Source organism: Thamnophis elegans, chromosome 10 (assembly GCF_009769535.1).
Source record: "Thamnophis elegans isolate rThaEle1 chromosome 10, rThaEle1.pri, whole genome shotgun sequence".
Taxonomy (NCBI): domain Eukaryota; kingdom Metazoa; phylum Chordata; class Lepidosauria; order Squamata; family Colubridae; genus Thamnophis; species Thamnophis elegans.
In genome coordinates this window covers 4557464-4575560 of record NC_045550.1, presented here as the reverse complement: position 1 = coordinate 4575560, position 18097 = coordinate 4557464, and the positions used below count along the sequence as shown (strand labels likewise).

Genomic DNA, 18097 nt, shown 5'->3' with positions numbered 1-18097 from the left:
AAAGTTTCATACTTGAATTTATGAGAAACTTTGAAATTATATGGTGTTTTAAGTTTTAGTGACATCACATGATATATTAATTCATTGTATAAACCGCCATCTTTAGTTTTCTATTAGGTTGTAGGCAAACACTGGACAATGGGAATTATTGTCCTTGTAGAGGTGACAATCATCTTTCTATGATTATATTGAATAAAATTATGTTGAATAATTTAAATTATAATAAAGGGATTTTCTCAGTGACTTGTCAATCTATAATTTTTTGTTAAGGAACCAGAAATCAGGAAATTAACTATTAATACAGTGCCCTTATATTACAAAGATACATCACAATATGAATGATAATATATATTGGCATTCTTATTTCCAAATTAATTATATAAAACTTATTAAGACATTTTACTTTTTAGGTTGGTACAGAGGTTATACTTTGAGGAAAAAATCAAAAAAAGTAAGTATTTTGTTTCTGTATTAATGACATCACTTTTTTAAAAAAAAATCATAGGTATTTATAGTAACCTCCAAAGTGTTTTATTATAATTTGGAACTTTTTAGATTAAAGCAGAAATGTTGATGAAATAAAACTTTTAATCAACTAATGCTATTTTAACATTACTTTTTTTCAAACAAATACAACATGAATTTGTTGTCTTTACTTTTTGAAAAGTAGTAGATAGATCCATTATATTTTACATCTATCTTCAAAAACATATAAGATTGATTACAAGCCTTTATTGGTATTTACGTTTTGCTTTTAAAATAATTTGAAGTTCTGGATTTCAATGTAAAGGAACATGTTTAATTGAAATTGCTTCCTTCTTAAATTAGATAATTATTAAAATATATTAGAAGATAACACAGTTCATAAGGATAAGGAGGGGGAGTTTATGGAATGAAGGCTTGTCAATGTGATTTTATTCAGTGTTACAGTGCATTAGTTCAACAATAGGTAACTGGTAAAGTGGAAATAAAAATTCCAAACTCTTTCCCTACATACATTAGTAGAAGAGAAGTTGATGGAGTAGAATATAAGGTTTGTTTGGACTCACTGTTTAGGACTACTGTAAATTTTTTAGAGCTAAACTATTACTAGCTTCTGAAACTGGTTATTATCAATGAAACATTATTTTCAATTATGACCAAAGGCTCAGTAAGGTTGTTGGTTTTTTTTAAAAAAGAAAATCTTATTGAACACTTTTCATAGATCATCCAAAAATAAAGGACAATAGTATAATCAATCAACATAGACCAGTGGTTCCCAAGCTTGGCAACTTTAAGACTTGTGGACTTCAACTCCCAGAATTCTCCAGCTAGCTCTTCTGGCTGGAGAACTCTGGGAGTTGAAGTCTACAAGTCTTAAAGTTGCCAAGTTTGGGAACCACTAACATAGACCAATACTTAGCATGGAATGGTCTTATTTGAGATTCTCCTAATATTTCAGATTATATTCCTTATTATTTGGGCCAATTGTTCTGGGGATATTTATATTCTAAAATGGATCACTAGAGAAATATTATAATTAAAAAGTCTACTAGGCATATTGTAAATAAATTGATAATTTATTTTTCTTATTTAAAAGGGCATCTTTCCTTCTTCCTATATACAACTTAAAGAAGCAATAGTTGAAGGAAAAGGGTAAGTTTTGGGGCTTAAACATAATGGATAAAAATATCAATTGTATGATTTTTAATAAATTTTAAATGTAAATATGAGTGCAGAAAAAAATGAAGTATGAAATTTATTTTCTAATTATGAATATTGTGGTAATCCAAATGACAAGAGGAATAATGAGAAATATCAAAAGCTTGATTTGCATTCCCCCCTATGTTTTGTTGTAAAATATTAATATACTTTTGTTAAGTAAATCATCAGTGTGAAAGTTTAATTTCTCTAGTTGATATTCTCTGAAAACCTATGTACAACACATGCCAATGTTTATGAGATTGGTCTTTAGTTCATCTATTTACTTGGGCATTATTGGGAAAGAATGATTTGATAGTAATGGATCTACTGATTGGTAATTTTTGGAGAATCTTAATCTTATTTAATAATTCTACCTATAAGCATTGAGTTACCACAGGGGAGAATTCAGGACATAAAGACCAAGGTTTAAATAAATAGAGTGGCTGTTCCCAGTGAAGGATCACTTGCTAGTGATGACTGTAAAATTTAATCCCAGTAGGTGCAAAACAGTGGTGGGTTTCAAAAATTGTTCGAACCTACTCTGCGGGTGTGGCCTCCTTTGTGGGAGTGGCTTGCCACCCATGTGACTGGATGGGAGTGGCTTGCCGCCCATGTGACCGGATATGAAGATGCCGACGACACTTGTCAAAACCACCTTAAATTACTTCACACACAGCACTGGCATGCATAAGAATAGGATGTAAACTTCTTTTTTAAAAGGCATCTTTGGTTTGCGTTAAAACAACTTCAACACACGCAATGTTCCGATTGCACCACAAACGCAGTAGTCATCCTTACCTTCCACAGAGGCACTGAGTTTTATAAATATGAGCATGATAGTGTAGAATAATCATATCCAAGGACCAGTGGTGGGTTTCAAAAAAGTTTGAAGCCTCTTCTGTAGGTGTGGCCTGCTTTCCGGGTCCACTGGTGGAACCTCTTCTAATGGTAGATTTGACGAACCGTTTCTACCGAATAGGTGAGAAGTGGTAGGATCCCACCTGTGGTGCAAAAAGTCCCCAGTGGGAACACCCTCACCTCAGAGCAGAGTTGTAGAATTGGGAGAAGGCCTTGGATCAAACCCATCATCTTCTACTGGTTCCAGTTGCTCCACAGGCTCTGTAGCCAAATCAGCTCCAAGTGCTCCCTAAGGCAGGCTGCTGTTACACCATTTGTACATGTTACACCATTTCAGAGTCTGGTCATGTCAAAGTCGGACATCAAACATCTGCCCTCAAACAATGATCACTTATAAAAGCGTGTCTTTCCCACATGTAAATTTTCTGTATTCAAGCACTATTTTTCATGTTCAGATGGTATTTTATGTTTTTTTATTATTAAATTGATAACAAAATTCATTTGCAGTTAAATGACATTTGATACAGAAATAGCGGCCAGCTAACAATGTGTGGATATATTAAAAAGGTTAGGAAGATGACTTGATAAAAGAGCTAGTCTGATTTATGTTTATAGTCTTTATATATCCAAATTATAGAAATGCAAATCATTTGATTACTTGTATAATAGTGCCTTTCTTGACTGATTGCAAAACTTCTTCAATTAATGTGATATTTCTCATGTATGTGCAATATAGTAATTATATACAGCTCTAGTGATGCATTATTTCAGTGAAAGTTTACAGAGGTAAAGTGATAGACTTGCAAAATAAGTTCCTTTATCTTTAAAACTACGAAGGATTTTGTTCAGCATTTGGAACTGAGCCAAGTCCTTTACAACCCTAAAGAGGTTTGAAGGAATATGCAGAATGTCCTAAACTCAAAACATTTCAAGATTGAGAGCCGAGGTGGCGCAGTGGTTAGAATGCAGTACTGCAACCACTTCAGCTGACTGCAGTTCTGCAGTTCGGCTGTTCAAATCTCACCGGCTCAAGGTTGACTCAGCCTTCCATCCTTCCGAGGTGGGTAAAATGAGGACCAGACTGTGGGGGCGATATGCTGACTCTGTAAACCGCTTAGAGAGGGCTGAAAGCCCTATGAAGCGGTATATAAGTCTAACTGCTATTGCTATTGCTATTGAAATGTCTGAAGTGGAGTAGGTATTGAGCTCAAAATGTTGGTATTCAAGAAGAATTTGCTTCTTACCTTGAAATAAAACCCACTGCTTTGAGTTTGGGACTAGCCTATTTTTAACTCAACTTTCACATTCTGTTTTGTTCTTTGTTTCTTAAATTGTGATTGACTTTGTTTTCCACCACCACCCCTTCTTTGCTACAACAGAGATAGGTCTCTACCTGCTGCCGTTGGCTAAGTCTAATTGAAAGCAGAAGGAAATGACAGCAATAGCAACAATTATTTAAGCATTTGCTCAGAAAGAGATTCGCTGATTTTGGGTTCCATTTGTTGATATGTCTGGGCCAGTTAATCAGTGTCTTGCTTACGATTAGAGACAATACTGGACAAATGATTCTAACCATGAAAACTGATAAAAAGTGGACTCATTTGTCTGGTTGTCTTGTTGTTTTGCAGATTGTAAGGTGTTAAATAGACAGGCTGTGTTACTTTTGCAGATTGTAAGGTTAAATAGACAAGAGTATGTTACTTTAATTTGTTAAATGCTACCAAATTAAGAAGTGTACATTGTACTTATGCATTAGGAAAAGAAGGTTTGTGTTGTTATTCGTAGGCTAAGAAAAAGTTCATCCACAAGATATCATCCTTTATTGGAATTTAGTGGTGGTTTGTATAATAAGAGTAGAAAGAACGCACGTGGGATTATATTTTCCTTATTTTTTTTCAGGATTTTTAATAATTGTTTTGTTAAAAAAAATAACCACAACATTGGATAGCTTTTCTTTAGGTTAAGTCATATAGAATCCTCAGAGTAGAATACCAACAAAGTAATTGTGTGGTTTTGGAGAAAAATGAAGGAGCAAAAAGTTTGCTTCAGTTCTCATTCTGTTCTCCCTATGGGACAACAATTTTGAGATTTGTATTCTTTATGGAATTCAAAAAAACATAGACAACTTTATTCTTTGGGGATTTAGCTTACTGGAATGCTAATGTTTTAAAATAAGCCCTATTTCATACAGCTTTAATATTTATATTATAATAATACCAAATAATATATCTTACTTATTAGGATTTTAAACATTAGAAACATATTTTTGCAAGCCATGTTTTTGAATTATTAAGTAAAAATAATCTAGAATACTATAAATGATAGTATGTTAAATATATTTAATATATTGATAATTAATACATTGTCTTATGTTTTCTGTGCCCCCTCCCCGGAATTCCCATATTCTTAGACAACATGAAACTGTTATACCAAGTGAACTGCCACTTATTCAGGAGGTTACCACTACACTACGGGAATGGTCCATAATATGGCGACAGCTTTATATTGTAAGTATTGTAGGTTTATTTAGAATGCCTCTTTGTAGGATAACCAAGGAGTTTAATCTATAAACCAGCCAAGCTAAAGAAACCAATTAAGTACATGCCAGTGATTTGAAATAATTGCTGAAGAAAAGGAATATGCTTTGCATATTAACTTTCCCAAGTAGAAACTCTTTCATTCCCTATTAAAAAGACAATTGGTACTGCAGGCCTGTAAATTACAACTACTCAAAACTGACTACTGTCCTACAGTTGTACTAGGTAAAAAGATATGTGGATTGTTTCTAGATAAGGAAATTTAATTTGCTTGAAGAATGGAACTACTGGACAGAGTAGGAGAAGCCACCAACCTCTGGGTCATCCTGGTTCATTATTGAACTGCTCTTACCATTAACATTTTTTCTTGATGTCCAATTGAAATCTACTTATATGGTATTCAAATTCTTTGTTTCATCTTCTGGAACAACCCTGAACAATTTAGCCTTGTCTTTTATGTGACATACAAATACTTGAATACAGCTATTATGAGTCTCCATAGTCTCTTTTTTCCATGCTAAGCATATTCAAAGCATATATATACAGTTGTGCAAGTACAGGAGGTAATTGCACTCAGCTGGTGGTCATTACGCTCCTCTCCAGACTATAAAAGGACTGCTTGTGCACCCTTTTGCAGAAGTCAACACAGGAACTAATGTTGGAGAACATTATTGTGAGCTTGGCAGGCTGGATTGCTGCCACGGCTTATCTGTGCTGGATTGCTGCCCAAGCTTGTCTGTGCCGGTTTGCTGCCAAGGACCTGTCTGTCTGTTAGTTAAATGCTGTAACTTATCTTTGGCTCGGAGTGTGTAGGACGAGTGGGGTCAGAACATACATACATACATACATACACACATACATACACACATACATACATAGATACATACATACATGCATGCATGCATGCATGCATGCATACATACATATATACATACATTTATTTTCAGGGCATTCTGATCAATACAGAATATAAAAAAATAGAGAAGGGATTATAGTAGATTAAAAAGACCTGAGGTTACCGTATTTTTTGGAGTATAAGATGCGCCCCCAGCAGCACTCTATAAGCCTCCACAAGGCTATGCATGCAATTTTTTTGCCAAAAAAACCAGCCCATTTTTGCGAAAAACGGGCCATTGTTTGCTCATTTTTGACCGCCCCCCCAAGGCACTCTGCAAGCCTCCTCAAGGCTATTCATGCCTTTTATTTGAAAAAAAAAACGGGCCCGTTTTCACAAAAAATGGGATGTTTTGGGGAGGTTTGCAGAGTGTAAAACCTTTTTTCCCCTCTTTCGGAAAGCTGTTTAATTAGAGTGGTTGATGAGAATTATATTGATCAAGTGCTGTGCCAGCAGAAACAAAGTTTTAGGTGCTACTGGTTATCAGCTATTTCCTTCTCCAGCACATGGATAAATACACCTGGAAACATCTACCTACCTACTTACCGTATTTCTCTCTCTTTCTCTCTCTCTCTCTCCCTCTCCCTCTATCTACTTATTTACCTACCTACCTACCTACTTTCTCTCTCTATCTCTTCCCCTACCTATCTACTATATTTCTCTCTCTCTCTATTTTTCTCTCTCTATCCCTCTACCTACCAGCCTACCTACTCTCTCTCTCCCTACCGATCTACTACATTTCTCTGTCTGTCTGTCTGTCTGTCTGTCTGTCTCTGTCTGTCTCTCTGTCTCTCTCTCTTCCTCTCTCTATCCCTCTACCTACCTACCTACCTACCTACCTACCTACCTACCTACCTACCTACCTACCCTCTTTCTTCCTATCTACCTACTGTATTTCTCTCTCTCTCTATTTCTCTCTCTCTTTATCCCTTTATCTACCTACCTAACTACTCTCTCTCTCTCTCTCTCTCTCTCTCCATAACTACCTACTGTATTTCCCTCTCTTTCTCTCCCTCTCTATCCCTCTATCTACCTACCTACTTTTAAAAAAAAATTGCCTCTTCAAAACCTGGGTGCGTGTTATATTCCAATGCGTCTTATACTCTGAAAAGTACGGTAATTTGTGAATTTAATTCTGTAACTTATGTTAATGTCAAAAATATCCAGAGGATAAAGCCATCCAGATATGGATTTTTGAATTTCCATATACATCACACCTTCGTTGTGTAATTTTATTGCTGGCTCTTGTATCAAAAGACTTTTTACCAAACATTATTTTCCCTTTCCAGTTGAGGTAAAGAGAATGAATCAGTTAACCTGCTTTCTTTTTTTGTTACTGCTGCTTAGTTTTATGCTGTGATGTGTATCATCTATATTTGACTTGGAAGGCATTCCACTATTAATAATTAATTATATAACCTAGATTTGCCTAGACTGACAGTCAACGAATATTAGGTCTTACATCAGACAGCCCAGCTAATTGTAACAGAATTCCAACTGTCAGTGAGCGCTTGTTCTGTCTGATTCTATTGTGAGGGATGGATGTCCTTGGTAAGAACTGGTCCCTTTGGACCAAATAATACACCACTGTCAGATAACTATATTTTATATGCTATTTAAATCCATACTGCTGATTTTCATTTTAATGCAGTTAATTCTGTACCTTCATGTGCATATAAATTAGTTGGTCCAGCTGAGGATCTTTTGATCATGGCCAAGATATTTTGTCATTTCTAATTTCATGAAGATTATTGCAAACCTGTATGTCAAATATCTTGTTAAGATGTCATCCCTTGCAGAAGAAAAACAAGTTAAAAGTTTATAAATATAAATGAGAAATGTAGAATAAAAAAGTTGCAGCTTTTTAAATAGCCCTCTTAAAACTCCTTCTCATGATAGAATGCAGTACTTGAACCTAAATCTTATCTTCTTCTGAAGATTTAATTCAAAATGTTCATTTATAGTTTTCTAGTAAATGAGTACCGTATTTATCGGCGTATAACACGCAGTTTTAAAACTAAAATTCCAAGCTTAAACCCTGCCTGCGTGTTATACGCCGATACTCCGGGTGGCAGAAGCCCGGGACCCAGTCAAATTCGCTGCGCAAGGTGAAACGGCCGGCAGCAGCCCTGCTCTCCTGCTGCGGCTTCTGTTTCAATAGGGAAGAAAACTTCCTTTCGCTTCCCGGGCTTCTGCCGCCCGGCAGAAGCCCCGGGACCCAGTCAAATTCGGGAAGCGAAAGGAAGTTTTCTTCCCTACTGAAACAGAAGCCGCAGCAGGAGAGCGAGGCCAGCGTCCGTTTCAGTCGCTTCCCTTCTCCGTCTTGATTGCTGGAAGCAGTAACAAACGGCGCGTCCGCTCCGCATCGCCCTGACAACCACCCCAGCCGGCGGCTGCCAGGCCTCGCTGGAGTCAATTGCAAAGCTGCGTTCAGCGCTTTGAGGACCTGAGGCATCTTGGGAAATGTAGTTCCCTATCAGAAAGAATGGAGTAGCTGCGAATTTGTAACAACATAATATAACTTGGTGCTTCGCAGGTTACGAAAATCTCGTTTGATTTGCACACTGTTTTTTAAAAGTTAGATAAAGAAATTATGCTGTGAAAGCGACTAGATAGCCCCCCTCCCCTTCCTGTGTGTGAGAAAGGGAAGGAGAGGAAGGAAGGAGGGAGGGGGGAGGAAAAGAAGAAGGGAGGGGGGGAGAAGATGGAAGGAGAAAAGATGGATGGAAGGAGAAAGAATGGAAGGAGAAGGAGGAAGATGGAAGAAGAAAGGAAGAAAAAGAAGAAGGGAGGGAGAAGGAAGGAGGTAGGAAGAAAAGGGGAAGAGAGGGAAAGAGCAGAAAGACAGAGGATGAAGTTGATAGGCAAGAGGAAGGGGGAAGGAAGGGAAAAAAGAGGGAGAGAGTGAAGATGAGGAAGAGGTTTTTGGTTTTCCAAAAAGCAGTGATTCTGATTAAGTTTTTTTGCTCAAAGAGGTGTTTTTTCATTTCATATTTGCCTTTTAAGAGGAGTTAATGTTATAATTCATGTTCTAATGTTATAAATTTTAATCCAACATTAAGTTCCGAGCTTCCAAGTCATTTATTTTTAATGAAAAAAATTTTTACTCAAATTTTTGTGTTAAAATGGGGGGTGCGTGTTATACGCCGGTGCGTGTTATACGCCGATAAATACGGTAGTTTTAATTTTACTGGACTACTGATTCTTGGATCACAGATGAGTTACTTGTGGTTGATTTCATGTGTAATATTTCCCTATCTGAGGAAATAAAATGGTTTGCGGAAAAGAAGTGATAACCTACAGGGTCAAGTAATAAATTTCACACTGAAGTTATAGAAAGCTGCTTCCATACTTACTTTCTACTTCTGTTTTATATTGTTTATATTTGTATATTTCTGTATAAAGGAAGTAGTACAATAAAAGAATACACTAACACGTATTCTTATCACACAGCAAGACAGCAGAGAAATGTTTCATAATGTAAGACATATGATATATGATCTTATTGAATGGCGATCACAAATACTGTCTGGAACACTTCCCCAAGATGAGCTCAATGAACTAAAGAAGAAAATCACAGCAAAGACTGATTATGGAAACAGGTTGGTGATGACTAGCTTGAAACATGCATATATTTCCTTGTTTTTATCTTTGCTTTTTATTCCGATGATTTTCCATGCTTCTGTTTATGTACCATATATTATATATCCATTAAAAACATTTACATGGCAATATAAATCTTATTTCCAGAATCAGTAGCCTCTTTCTTGATTGCTTAAAGAAAGTGTTTTAAGATAGAATTTTCCAAATGTATTTTTGTTCCACACAAAAATAATGTGTAAATATTTGTATTTATTACTTGTATACCCCAAATTGCTGTCGGTTCAAAACTACAGCTATGCAATAATTTTTGATCTAAGTAATATGTGTTAAGATAATATGCACATAACCAATTTGTTGAGATCCTCAGCTTCAGTAATAAACTATAATTGGCATTTAGATAAGATAACTCTAAATAGATTTCATAAATGCTTGAAAAGTAATAAACTCTATTAACTTTAAATGACCAATTTGCAAAAAAGATTTTAACCACTTTCAGGATACACCCATGTCAAGTTAAAAGATCATAATACAAATTCTGCAATAAACTTAATCACCTGCTTGGCAGTCAGTTGTTCCAACATCTATAAATAATTTCCAGGTGTAAATGGCATATCTGGCTATGCTAAACAGTATGCCATAATCAGAAGACAAAATTTCTCAACATGCATGTATGTACATATGTACAGCAGGGACGTGCAGTCAGGGGAGGCAGGGCCTCACCACTGTCATCATGAAAAGAAAAGAAAAATTAAAAGGAAAAAGGCTGAAGTAGTTGCTGCCAGAGTCACAGTGGATGACTCTGCTTAGTGCTTAACTGTTTAAAAAAGCATGACCCGTCAAAACCGCGGAGGACAAAATCGCGCTCCACGAAAGCACCCATGTGACATCATCACAGCGCGACGAAAAAAATTAAAAATTGAAATAAAATTAAAATTAAAGCAAGCCGATTCACATAAAGGTAAGGGTTAGGTTTAGGGTTAGGGTTAGGGTTAGGTTAAGGGTTAGGGTTAGGTTTAGAGCGTTAGGGTTACGTTTAGCGTTAGGTTAAGGGTTAGCGTTAGGTTTAGCGTTACGTTAACGGTTAGGTTTAGGGTTAGATTTAGGGTTAGGTTAAGGGTTAGGTTTAGGGTTAGGTTTAGGGTTAGGTTTGGGGGGGTTAGGGTAAGGTTTTCGCTTTATTTTTACATTTTTCGATCACAGCGCGATGTTTTCGTCGCGCTGTGATGACGTCAAATGCGCGCTTTCATCGAGCGCGATTTTGTCCTCCGCGGTTTTGTGGTGGAACCTAAAAAAGCCTCTAAAAAAGTGCCCTCTGCAGGAGGAGGCAAGAGAACCACGGCGGCAGGGCTTTAAAATGGCGGCAGGGCTTTAAAGTCCCAGTGTCGCATCCGCCATAGAGCGGGACGCATCCCACTCTATGACGGACACCGGCGGGGCTTCGGCGGGGCTTTCGGAAAGCCGTGCCGGGGCTTTGGCGCGGCTTTCCGAAAGCCCCGCCGAAGCCCCGGCGCTGTGTCTGCCATAGAGTGGGATGCGTCCCGCTCTATAGCGGACGCGACACCGGGACTTTAAAGCCCAGCGCTGGCAGACATAGGGCGGCTTTTGCCCACTTGCCTCACCGGCCATGAACCTCACCGCATGTCACTGATGTACAGTATGTATGCATGTCTACACACGCACACCAATGATCAGTATAATATATGCTATTCTTCTGGCTGCTTAGGAGAAAAGTAAATTGTTTCATAGCCAAACTTTAGAAACTTTGGAAATAGCAGTGGTTTTCAGAATGTTTTGGCCTGTGGAAGTTTGGTTTTTCTAGTGAAAAGCAGCCTCTTTCCTTTCTTTACCCCTAGATTTTCCATAGTTGCACTCAAATAAATGGGATTTTGAGATACATTTGAGATGACAGTTTGAATTTATCCAAGGCAACATTAAGATTCAGCAGGCCTAGTTAATACCTTGTGTGAACTACATTTTTATATGCTTTTATAGGTCTTTGACTGTGTTTTCTGTTGAGGCTTGTGAGGGGAAAAATAATGGAGAAGGCTTACCTTAAGGCAAATAAAGGGAAGGATAATTTAAGTATTTTAAACATTTGGCTTTATTATGAGCGCATGAAAAGTGGTGGAGGGTGCCAGATGTTGCTGTGTTTGTGTTTGTTTATTTATTTATTTGGCTTTTTGGAGATCAGGAAAAATTGTTGCCTTTCTGTTTTCCATCCCAGAAATGGTTATAAAAAATTCTACTAACACCATTTTGTTGTAGAACATTTACAGTCAAGATTCAATCTTTTCTTTTTCATACAATTTACTAGAGGTTGTCAGCATTATTTGTTGGCTATATTATTTAGCCATCTGGATAAGGAACTAGCTATTCAACTTCCAGGTGCTAAACGTTGAAATATTACATGTATCTTTTTTCATTATTGTTTTGATGGAATAATTAAATGATTGCTATGTATCCTTTAGAATTGAGACGACTGGGTTTGAATTTTTGTGCATATTACGTACCATTCTGCATACATACATACCATGTACATACCATTCTGCATATTACGTACCATTCTGCTATTCTTGTTTCATGCAGATATGCATTAATGCTTTCCCATAATGAATCCAACATGAGAATTTCAGTTTGGATTGCAGGCAGAGGGACTTGATGGCAGAGTTTTTGAGCAGATTTTATGTTAACCATGGTATTGTTTTGGCTGTTTTCTGTTCCATGCAGAATTCTCGATTTGGATCTAGTGGTAAGGGATGAAGATGGTAACATATTAGATCCAGATCAGACCAGCACAATTAGCCTATTCAGAGCTCATGAAACAACTTCCAAACAAGTAGAAGAAAGACTCCTGGAAGAAAAAGTGAGATACAACATTCTTTCTCTGTTTCAACTGTTATTATGATAGTATTAAGTTGCTATAAACTAGGAATATGTACGTGTTTGTGCGTGCACATCTGTTCTCATATATATATATGTATGTATGTATGTATGTATGTATGTATGTATATATGTATGTATATATATATACGTACACACACACACACATATATACATATATATATATATATATATATATATATATATATATATATACACACACACACACACACATACATACATACATACATACATACATACATACATTTATATACTAAAAGTCTAACTGCTATTGCTATTGCTATTGAAAATTTCCTGTATAATGGTTTTTTTTTCTGGTTTGAAGAAAACAAAATATTGTTAGGTGAATAGACACCCCTCTCTACTATCTATGTTCCTCCTCTCTAGTCTGTTTTGCTTCAGTTCTAGTATGTCATATCCCACTGTCCTGTCCACTTCTAATAGTCCAAGTTCCTTCCCCATCCTCTGCTCCTTTTCCTCAATTATTTTTGTCCTTGACTGTCCTCCTGTTCCTCTTAACCATTTCTGTATAAACAAGGAAGTCTCCAATCTTTTTAATTCTTTCTCCTTTCCTTCAAACACCAATTTGCTTTATCTGGCTGTAGTAAGTATTACACCTTTTTCTAGACTTTTGGGGAATATTGTAGGCAGAACCTGAAATTTGCATTCATAAATGATGAATTCTATGCTTCGCCAGGATTTGTGTGGATTTGCAAATATGTAATTAGCCTGTTTATTCAGGCACATAGAAATGGTGAATTGTGCTTTCATTTACTTTGAAGGTAGTCCTGCAAAATCTATTCGGGTTCTTTCACTTTTTACATTTCCACATCTCTTACAACAGTTCTACACTTAGCAGAGCAGATATAAATGGAATGAAGGTAACTAGGGATTAGTTAATTATACAATTATACCCCAATCTATATATACTTACAAAAGTAGATTTATGTAATTGATTGTATTACTGTATAATGATAGTAATTAACAGAATATTGTATAATTTTTTTTTCTTTTCTCTGTTGGATTGTAGTCTCAAAAGCAGAATCTTGACATTAGTAGGGAAGCAAAATTTGCTGCAACACCTTCATTTGCATTATTTGTAAATCTGAAAAATGTTGTTTGCAAAATTGGAGAAGATGCTGAAGTCCTTATGTCTTTGTATGACCCTTTGGAATCCAAGTTTATAAGGTCAGTGCTTTAACTGCTCCCGTGCTTGCGTTAGAATTTCAAAATATCAAAGGCATAAAACAGATTTTATGTAATATCTATTAACATGGGAAGAACAAAGAGGCTATCCGATAAATACTGCTGTTAGTCATTAACCACAAATTGTCTGTGGAAATTTCCCAAATCATCGTGTCTCTATGAAAGGTTGCAGTGTTAATTACCATTTATATAGTTTGTGACATTATGGGGACCTTCTGGTTCTGTTGTACTATTACCTTTAACAACAAGAAGAAAAAGACAAATAACTTTTGTTATGGATTTCCCAGTTTGTATAATATGATACATTAAAAATGCAATGCTGAAAGATTTAGAACTTTTATAATGGATCCTGAGTATCCTTTGTTTTTGCATTTCCATTTAGCTTCACACACAATAATAATCCATCAAAAAATCTTCTATGGATTCTTTTTCTAAAAAAAGATGGATGTTTTCTCATCCTAGAACAGAATGTGAATGATAATAGTCAACATCACAGGTCTGGTTTGAGATCAGACAGGATGAAAGCTATGAAACAAATGATACATTACAAATATAAATGATTATTACAATAGGTATAATGCTTTTTGTTTACAATCTGTATTTTAAAAAAATCACCTAGTAAGCTGACACATCACTAGAAAATGAATTTGAGAAGGCTGTTTTGAATTTATTTTGCTTTAGACATAGCATGTTGCTAATCTTTTTGTTGGCGCATTATGGTGAAAGAAATGTGCTCTTCCTTGCACTATCTGTCTGTCATCCATCCATTCAGCCACCCATCCATCCATCTATTCATATCTATCTATCTATCTATCTATCTATCTATCTATCTATCTATCTATCTATCTATCTATCTATCTATCTATCTATCTATCTATCTATCTACCTACCTACCTACCTACCTACCTACCTACCTACCTACCTACCTACCTACCTACCTACCTACCTACCTACCTGTATATATCTATATATAAAGAGATATATACTTAAGGAAATGTTTATACATTTTTACTTTACTAATTATAAACTTCCTAGAGTTATGAAACTCTGAATAATCCTCAGTGTGTGTTTAAATATGTTAACATATTTTAATGTAAAACTGCTTTTGCTTTCATAATGAATATGACAGTCAAATTTTATTTTTATTGATATAGTGAGAATTATCTGGTGAGATGGTCAAGTTCTGGTTTACCAAAAGACATAGATAAATTGCATAATCTTCGAGCGGTCTTTACGGTAAATATTCTTTTTATATTTGTGAGACTTAAATTATCCAGTTGCTTTAATGTTTTCCATGTTGTACCAGAATATCTATACAAAGAGCCTTAAGTTAATTTTTTTGTAGCTCTAGAAATGGGAAAGAGTCCTTTAAATATTATGGAGCTGATCCTTCCACTCTAGCATAAATTAGAAGAAAACGAACACTAGAAAATTTCAATGGCTGCGATGGCTAGGAATTTTGGGTCCAAATGTATCTGCTCTTAATAAAACTAGAAGTTTTGGGAAAACGTGACATTCTCCTGTGCGCTGCTTGGAGAGTCCAAGCATGGGTTAAATTCAGTCTATTCGCCCAAGGACTGAGTTAATTCTTTTGGCCACGCTTGCCTCCCTCATTGAGGGCCAGTTCAAAAACTCAGTCCAGCTCAATCGGACGTGTTTTTGGAGAGTTCCTCAGTCCTTGGACGAATTAACTGAACTCTTCAAAGAATTAGGTAGTCTTTTCTTATTTTTGTTGCTAGTTAGGGCAAAGAAAAGGATAAGATCTCTTTACACTGCCTGAGGGAGTCAACAATGGTGCTGTGTTGCGTGGGCGCTTGTCCGGCGGCTGCTGGCGAGCGCGGGGGGGCTATAGGAGGTTTTCTCTCCCCCCAGCTGTCGTTTTCGCCCTAAGTCGCTCGGAGACCTCGGCGGAGGCCCGGAGCGCTGAGAGATTGCTCCCGAGGACTCCGAAAAGTCACGTTGGGCGCTTTTTGGCATGCTTTTTTCTGGCGGCTGTTTCTCTAGCTTTGCGCCTTCTCCCTCACTGCACAGATGCCGCGGAGGTGGATTGGCTTTCATTGGGGTGCTGGCAAGGCCTTTCCCATCCAACGAAGCAGTAGAGCGGCCTGGGAGAGGTTTGACCCCTCAGGGCATTCTCCCATCTGGTAGCCATATCTGTGAGGCGCGCAGTCACTAAGCAACTCGCGCCTATTACTGGTCTAATGTGTCCCGGTCTACTGGCCCCTGGTCTACCAGTTTCCGATATACTAGTTCCCAGTCTACTATCTACAATTGAAAGTCTGAAGATGGCAGAAAAATCCAAGAGAGCCCAAGAGGACTTCGTGGACACAACAAAACGCAGTAGGCCAGATCCACCGGTGGTGGAGCAGGTGAAAGGTTCCAAAGGGAAGGGGACTCCTAATCCCAGAGGTGGCAAGGCCTTGTCTAAGGCCGAGGCCCGCAGACACAAGGCCCTTGAAAAAACCTTCGAGAGGGCCAGGAAATTATCAATTTCCTCTGGTCAACCATCCAGGGACCCCAGCCCTGCACCCCAACCCCAAGAGGTTTTCCCTCAAGGCTCTCCAGGGCAGGGTAATTCCCCACAAGTTCTCGAGGAGATATTTCAGGCTTCTTCGCCTGCTGCCTCCCTCGGTTACCCTGAGTCCTCATCGATCCAGGAGGAAATTTGTTGGCTGTGATGAACTTGAGGAGGGCCCACTCCCTTCTTGTCACCCCATTGGTGGAGGGTTGGAGTCACCAGGCACCTCGGCGGATGCCAATCTACCAGCCCACATTCAGAGGGCCATTGAGCAGGCCATTGAAAGGGGCATTGAGACTGGCATCCATAAGAAACTCCAAACCTCTAAGGATACCCAGGCCAAGCCTAGCAAAGGGTCTGCCCCAAAGGCTCAGTCTGTGGATCCTCCTTCTCCAGGCACCTCTATAACTACTGAGGCATCAGTCCTGGAGGATGATAATGTGGATGAGCAGGAATTTTCTGAGGATGAGAACCCTCCTCCTGAAAATCCTGTCTTTACAGGCCTCTTCCGCCCCTCCATTTTCAAGTCAATCCTGCATAAGGCAAAGGCCTCGACCCAACTAGGCGTAACCGCCCAGGGTCCAGTTCTACCTCGGATTCGCAGGATCCGAAAGAGGGTCTCTTTGATGAGACTACCCCGCCGCAGGAGCTGGTCCCAGCGCCCACCATGTTCCTAAATGTAATCCAGAGACAGTGGGCATAACCGGGTTCCCTGACTAACCCTAGCGGGGTGGACAAGACTCTCTACTCGGTTGAGAGTAAATTGGATTATCTGTTACAGTTGCCACAGGTGGAGACCCCCATCATTTCTCTTACTTCTAATTCGGTCCTCCCAGCTGACCTTCTCGAGGGACTCAAAGCTGAGGATAAAAAGGCAGAAAAAGCATGCCACAAAACTCACCAAGCGGCCGCTTGGTCTATCAGGGCCTCCTCTTCGGCCTCGTTCTTCACCAGAGCCTCGCTTCTGTGGCTGAGACAGCTGAGGGCACATCCCCCATCATCTAGGTGGAGGCATGACCTCAATAAAATCATCGCAGCAGTGGAGTATTCAGCTGATGCATCTCTCAATGCTGCAAAATTTGCTTCTCGTGCACTTGCTTCCAACGTGACCTCACACCGCCTGCTGTGGCTTTGTCATTGGCAGGCGGACATGAAGGCAAAATGGAAATTGGCCTCCGCCCCATTTAAGGGCGGCCAATTATTTGGGGAGTCCTTGGAGAAGTTTTTAATTGAAACCAAGGACAAAAGAAAAGTACTCCCATCTACCAACAAGAAGCCTGAGAAGAAAGGAAACTCCTTGAATGTTCCTGTTTCCCTCCCTGGGACTGCATAGCTTGGGTATGCCCCATGCTTGGACTCTCCAAGCAGCGCACAGGAGAATGACCGTTGGCTTACCTGAACGGTCGTTCTCTGGGCGCTGCGGGAGAGTCCAACCCCGCCCTCGGGTTTTCTCCTTTTTCTACCGGATTGAAGCGGCTGTGAGAAGCAAGCGGCTATCGGCAAGACTAGAAGAGACATTGTACACAGGATGGTCCACACATGGACCATCGCCTTTGTTTTTGAACTGGCCCTCAATGAGGAAGGGAGGCGTGTCCAAAAGAATTAACTCAGTCCTTGGGCGAATAGACTGAATTTAACCCATGCTTGGACTCTCCCGCAGCGCCCAGAAAACGACCGTTCAGGTAAGCCCACGGTCATTAACGGTAAAGAGGTAGACAAATGGTTTGAAGGTAGAAGAAGGCTTCTTTCTATTCCTGCAAGTGTTCTTTCCGATTTCTCTGCATATGTACGATCATTGGCCCGGGGTGAAGTTCTTGCTTTTTCAGGACTGAAAATGTATTTGGAGAAGACTGTCTTAAGCAGATGTGCTTCATAAGTTTTGTTTACTCTTTGTTA

General features: G+C 38.5%; 1 protein-coding gene across 3 annotated transcripts in view; it reads left to right on the top strand.

The window, feature by feature from the left end:
• DOCK1 (dedicator of cytokinesis 1) overlaps positions 1–18097 on the top strand; it is a 510685-nt gene that overhangs the window by 51763 nt on the left and 440825 nt on the right. For all 3 annotated transcript variants that reach the window (XM_032224957.1, XM_032224956.1, XM_032224955.1), the window contains exons 3-9: positions 411–451; positions 1580–1635; positions 4952–5048; positions 9427–9575; positions 12304–12439; positions 13508–13665; positions 14838–14919. In XM_032224957.1, coding sequence (XP_032080848.1) covers positions 411–451; positions 1580–1635; positions 4952–5048; positions 9427–9575; positions 12304–12439; positions 13508–13665; positions 14838–14919 — 719 coding nt within the window. The remainder of the gene's footprint in view (positions 1–410; positions 452–1579; positions 1636–4951; positions 5049–9426; positions 9576–12303; positions 12440–13507; positions 13666–14837; positions 14920–18097) is intronic.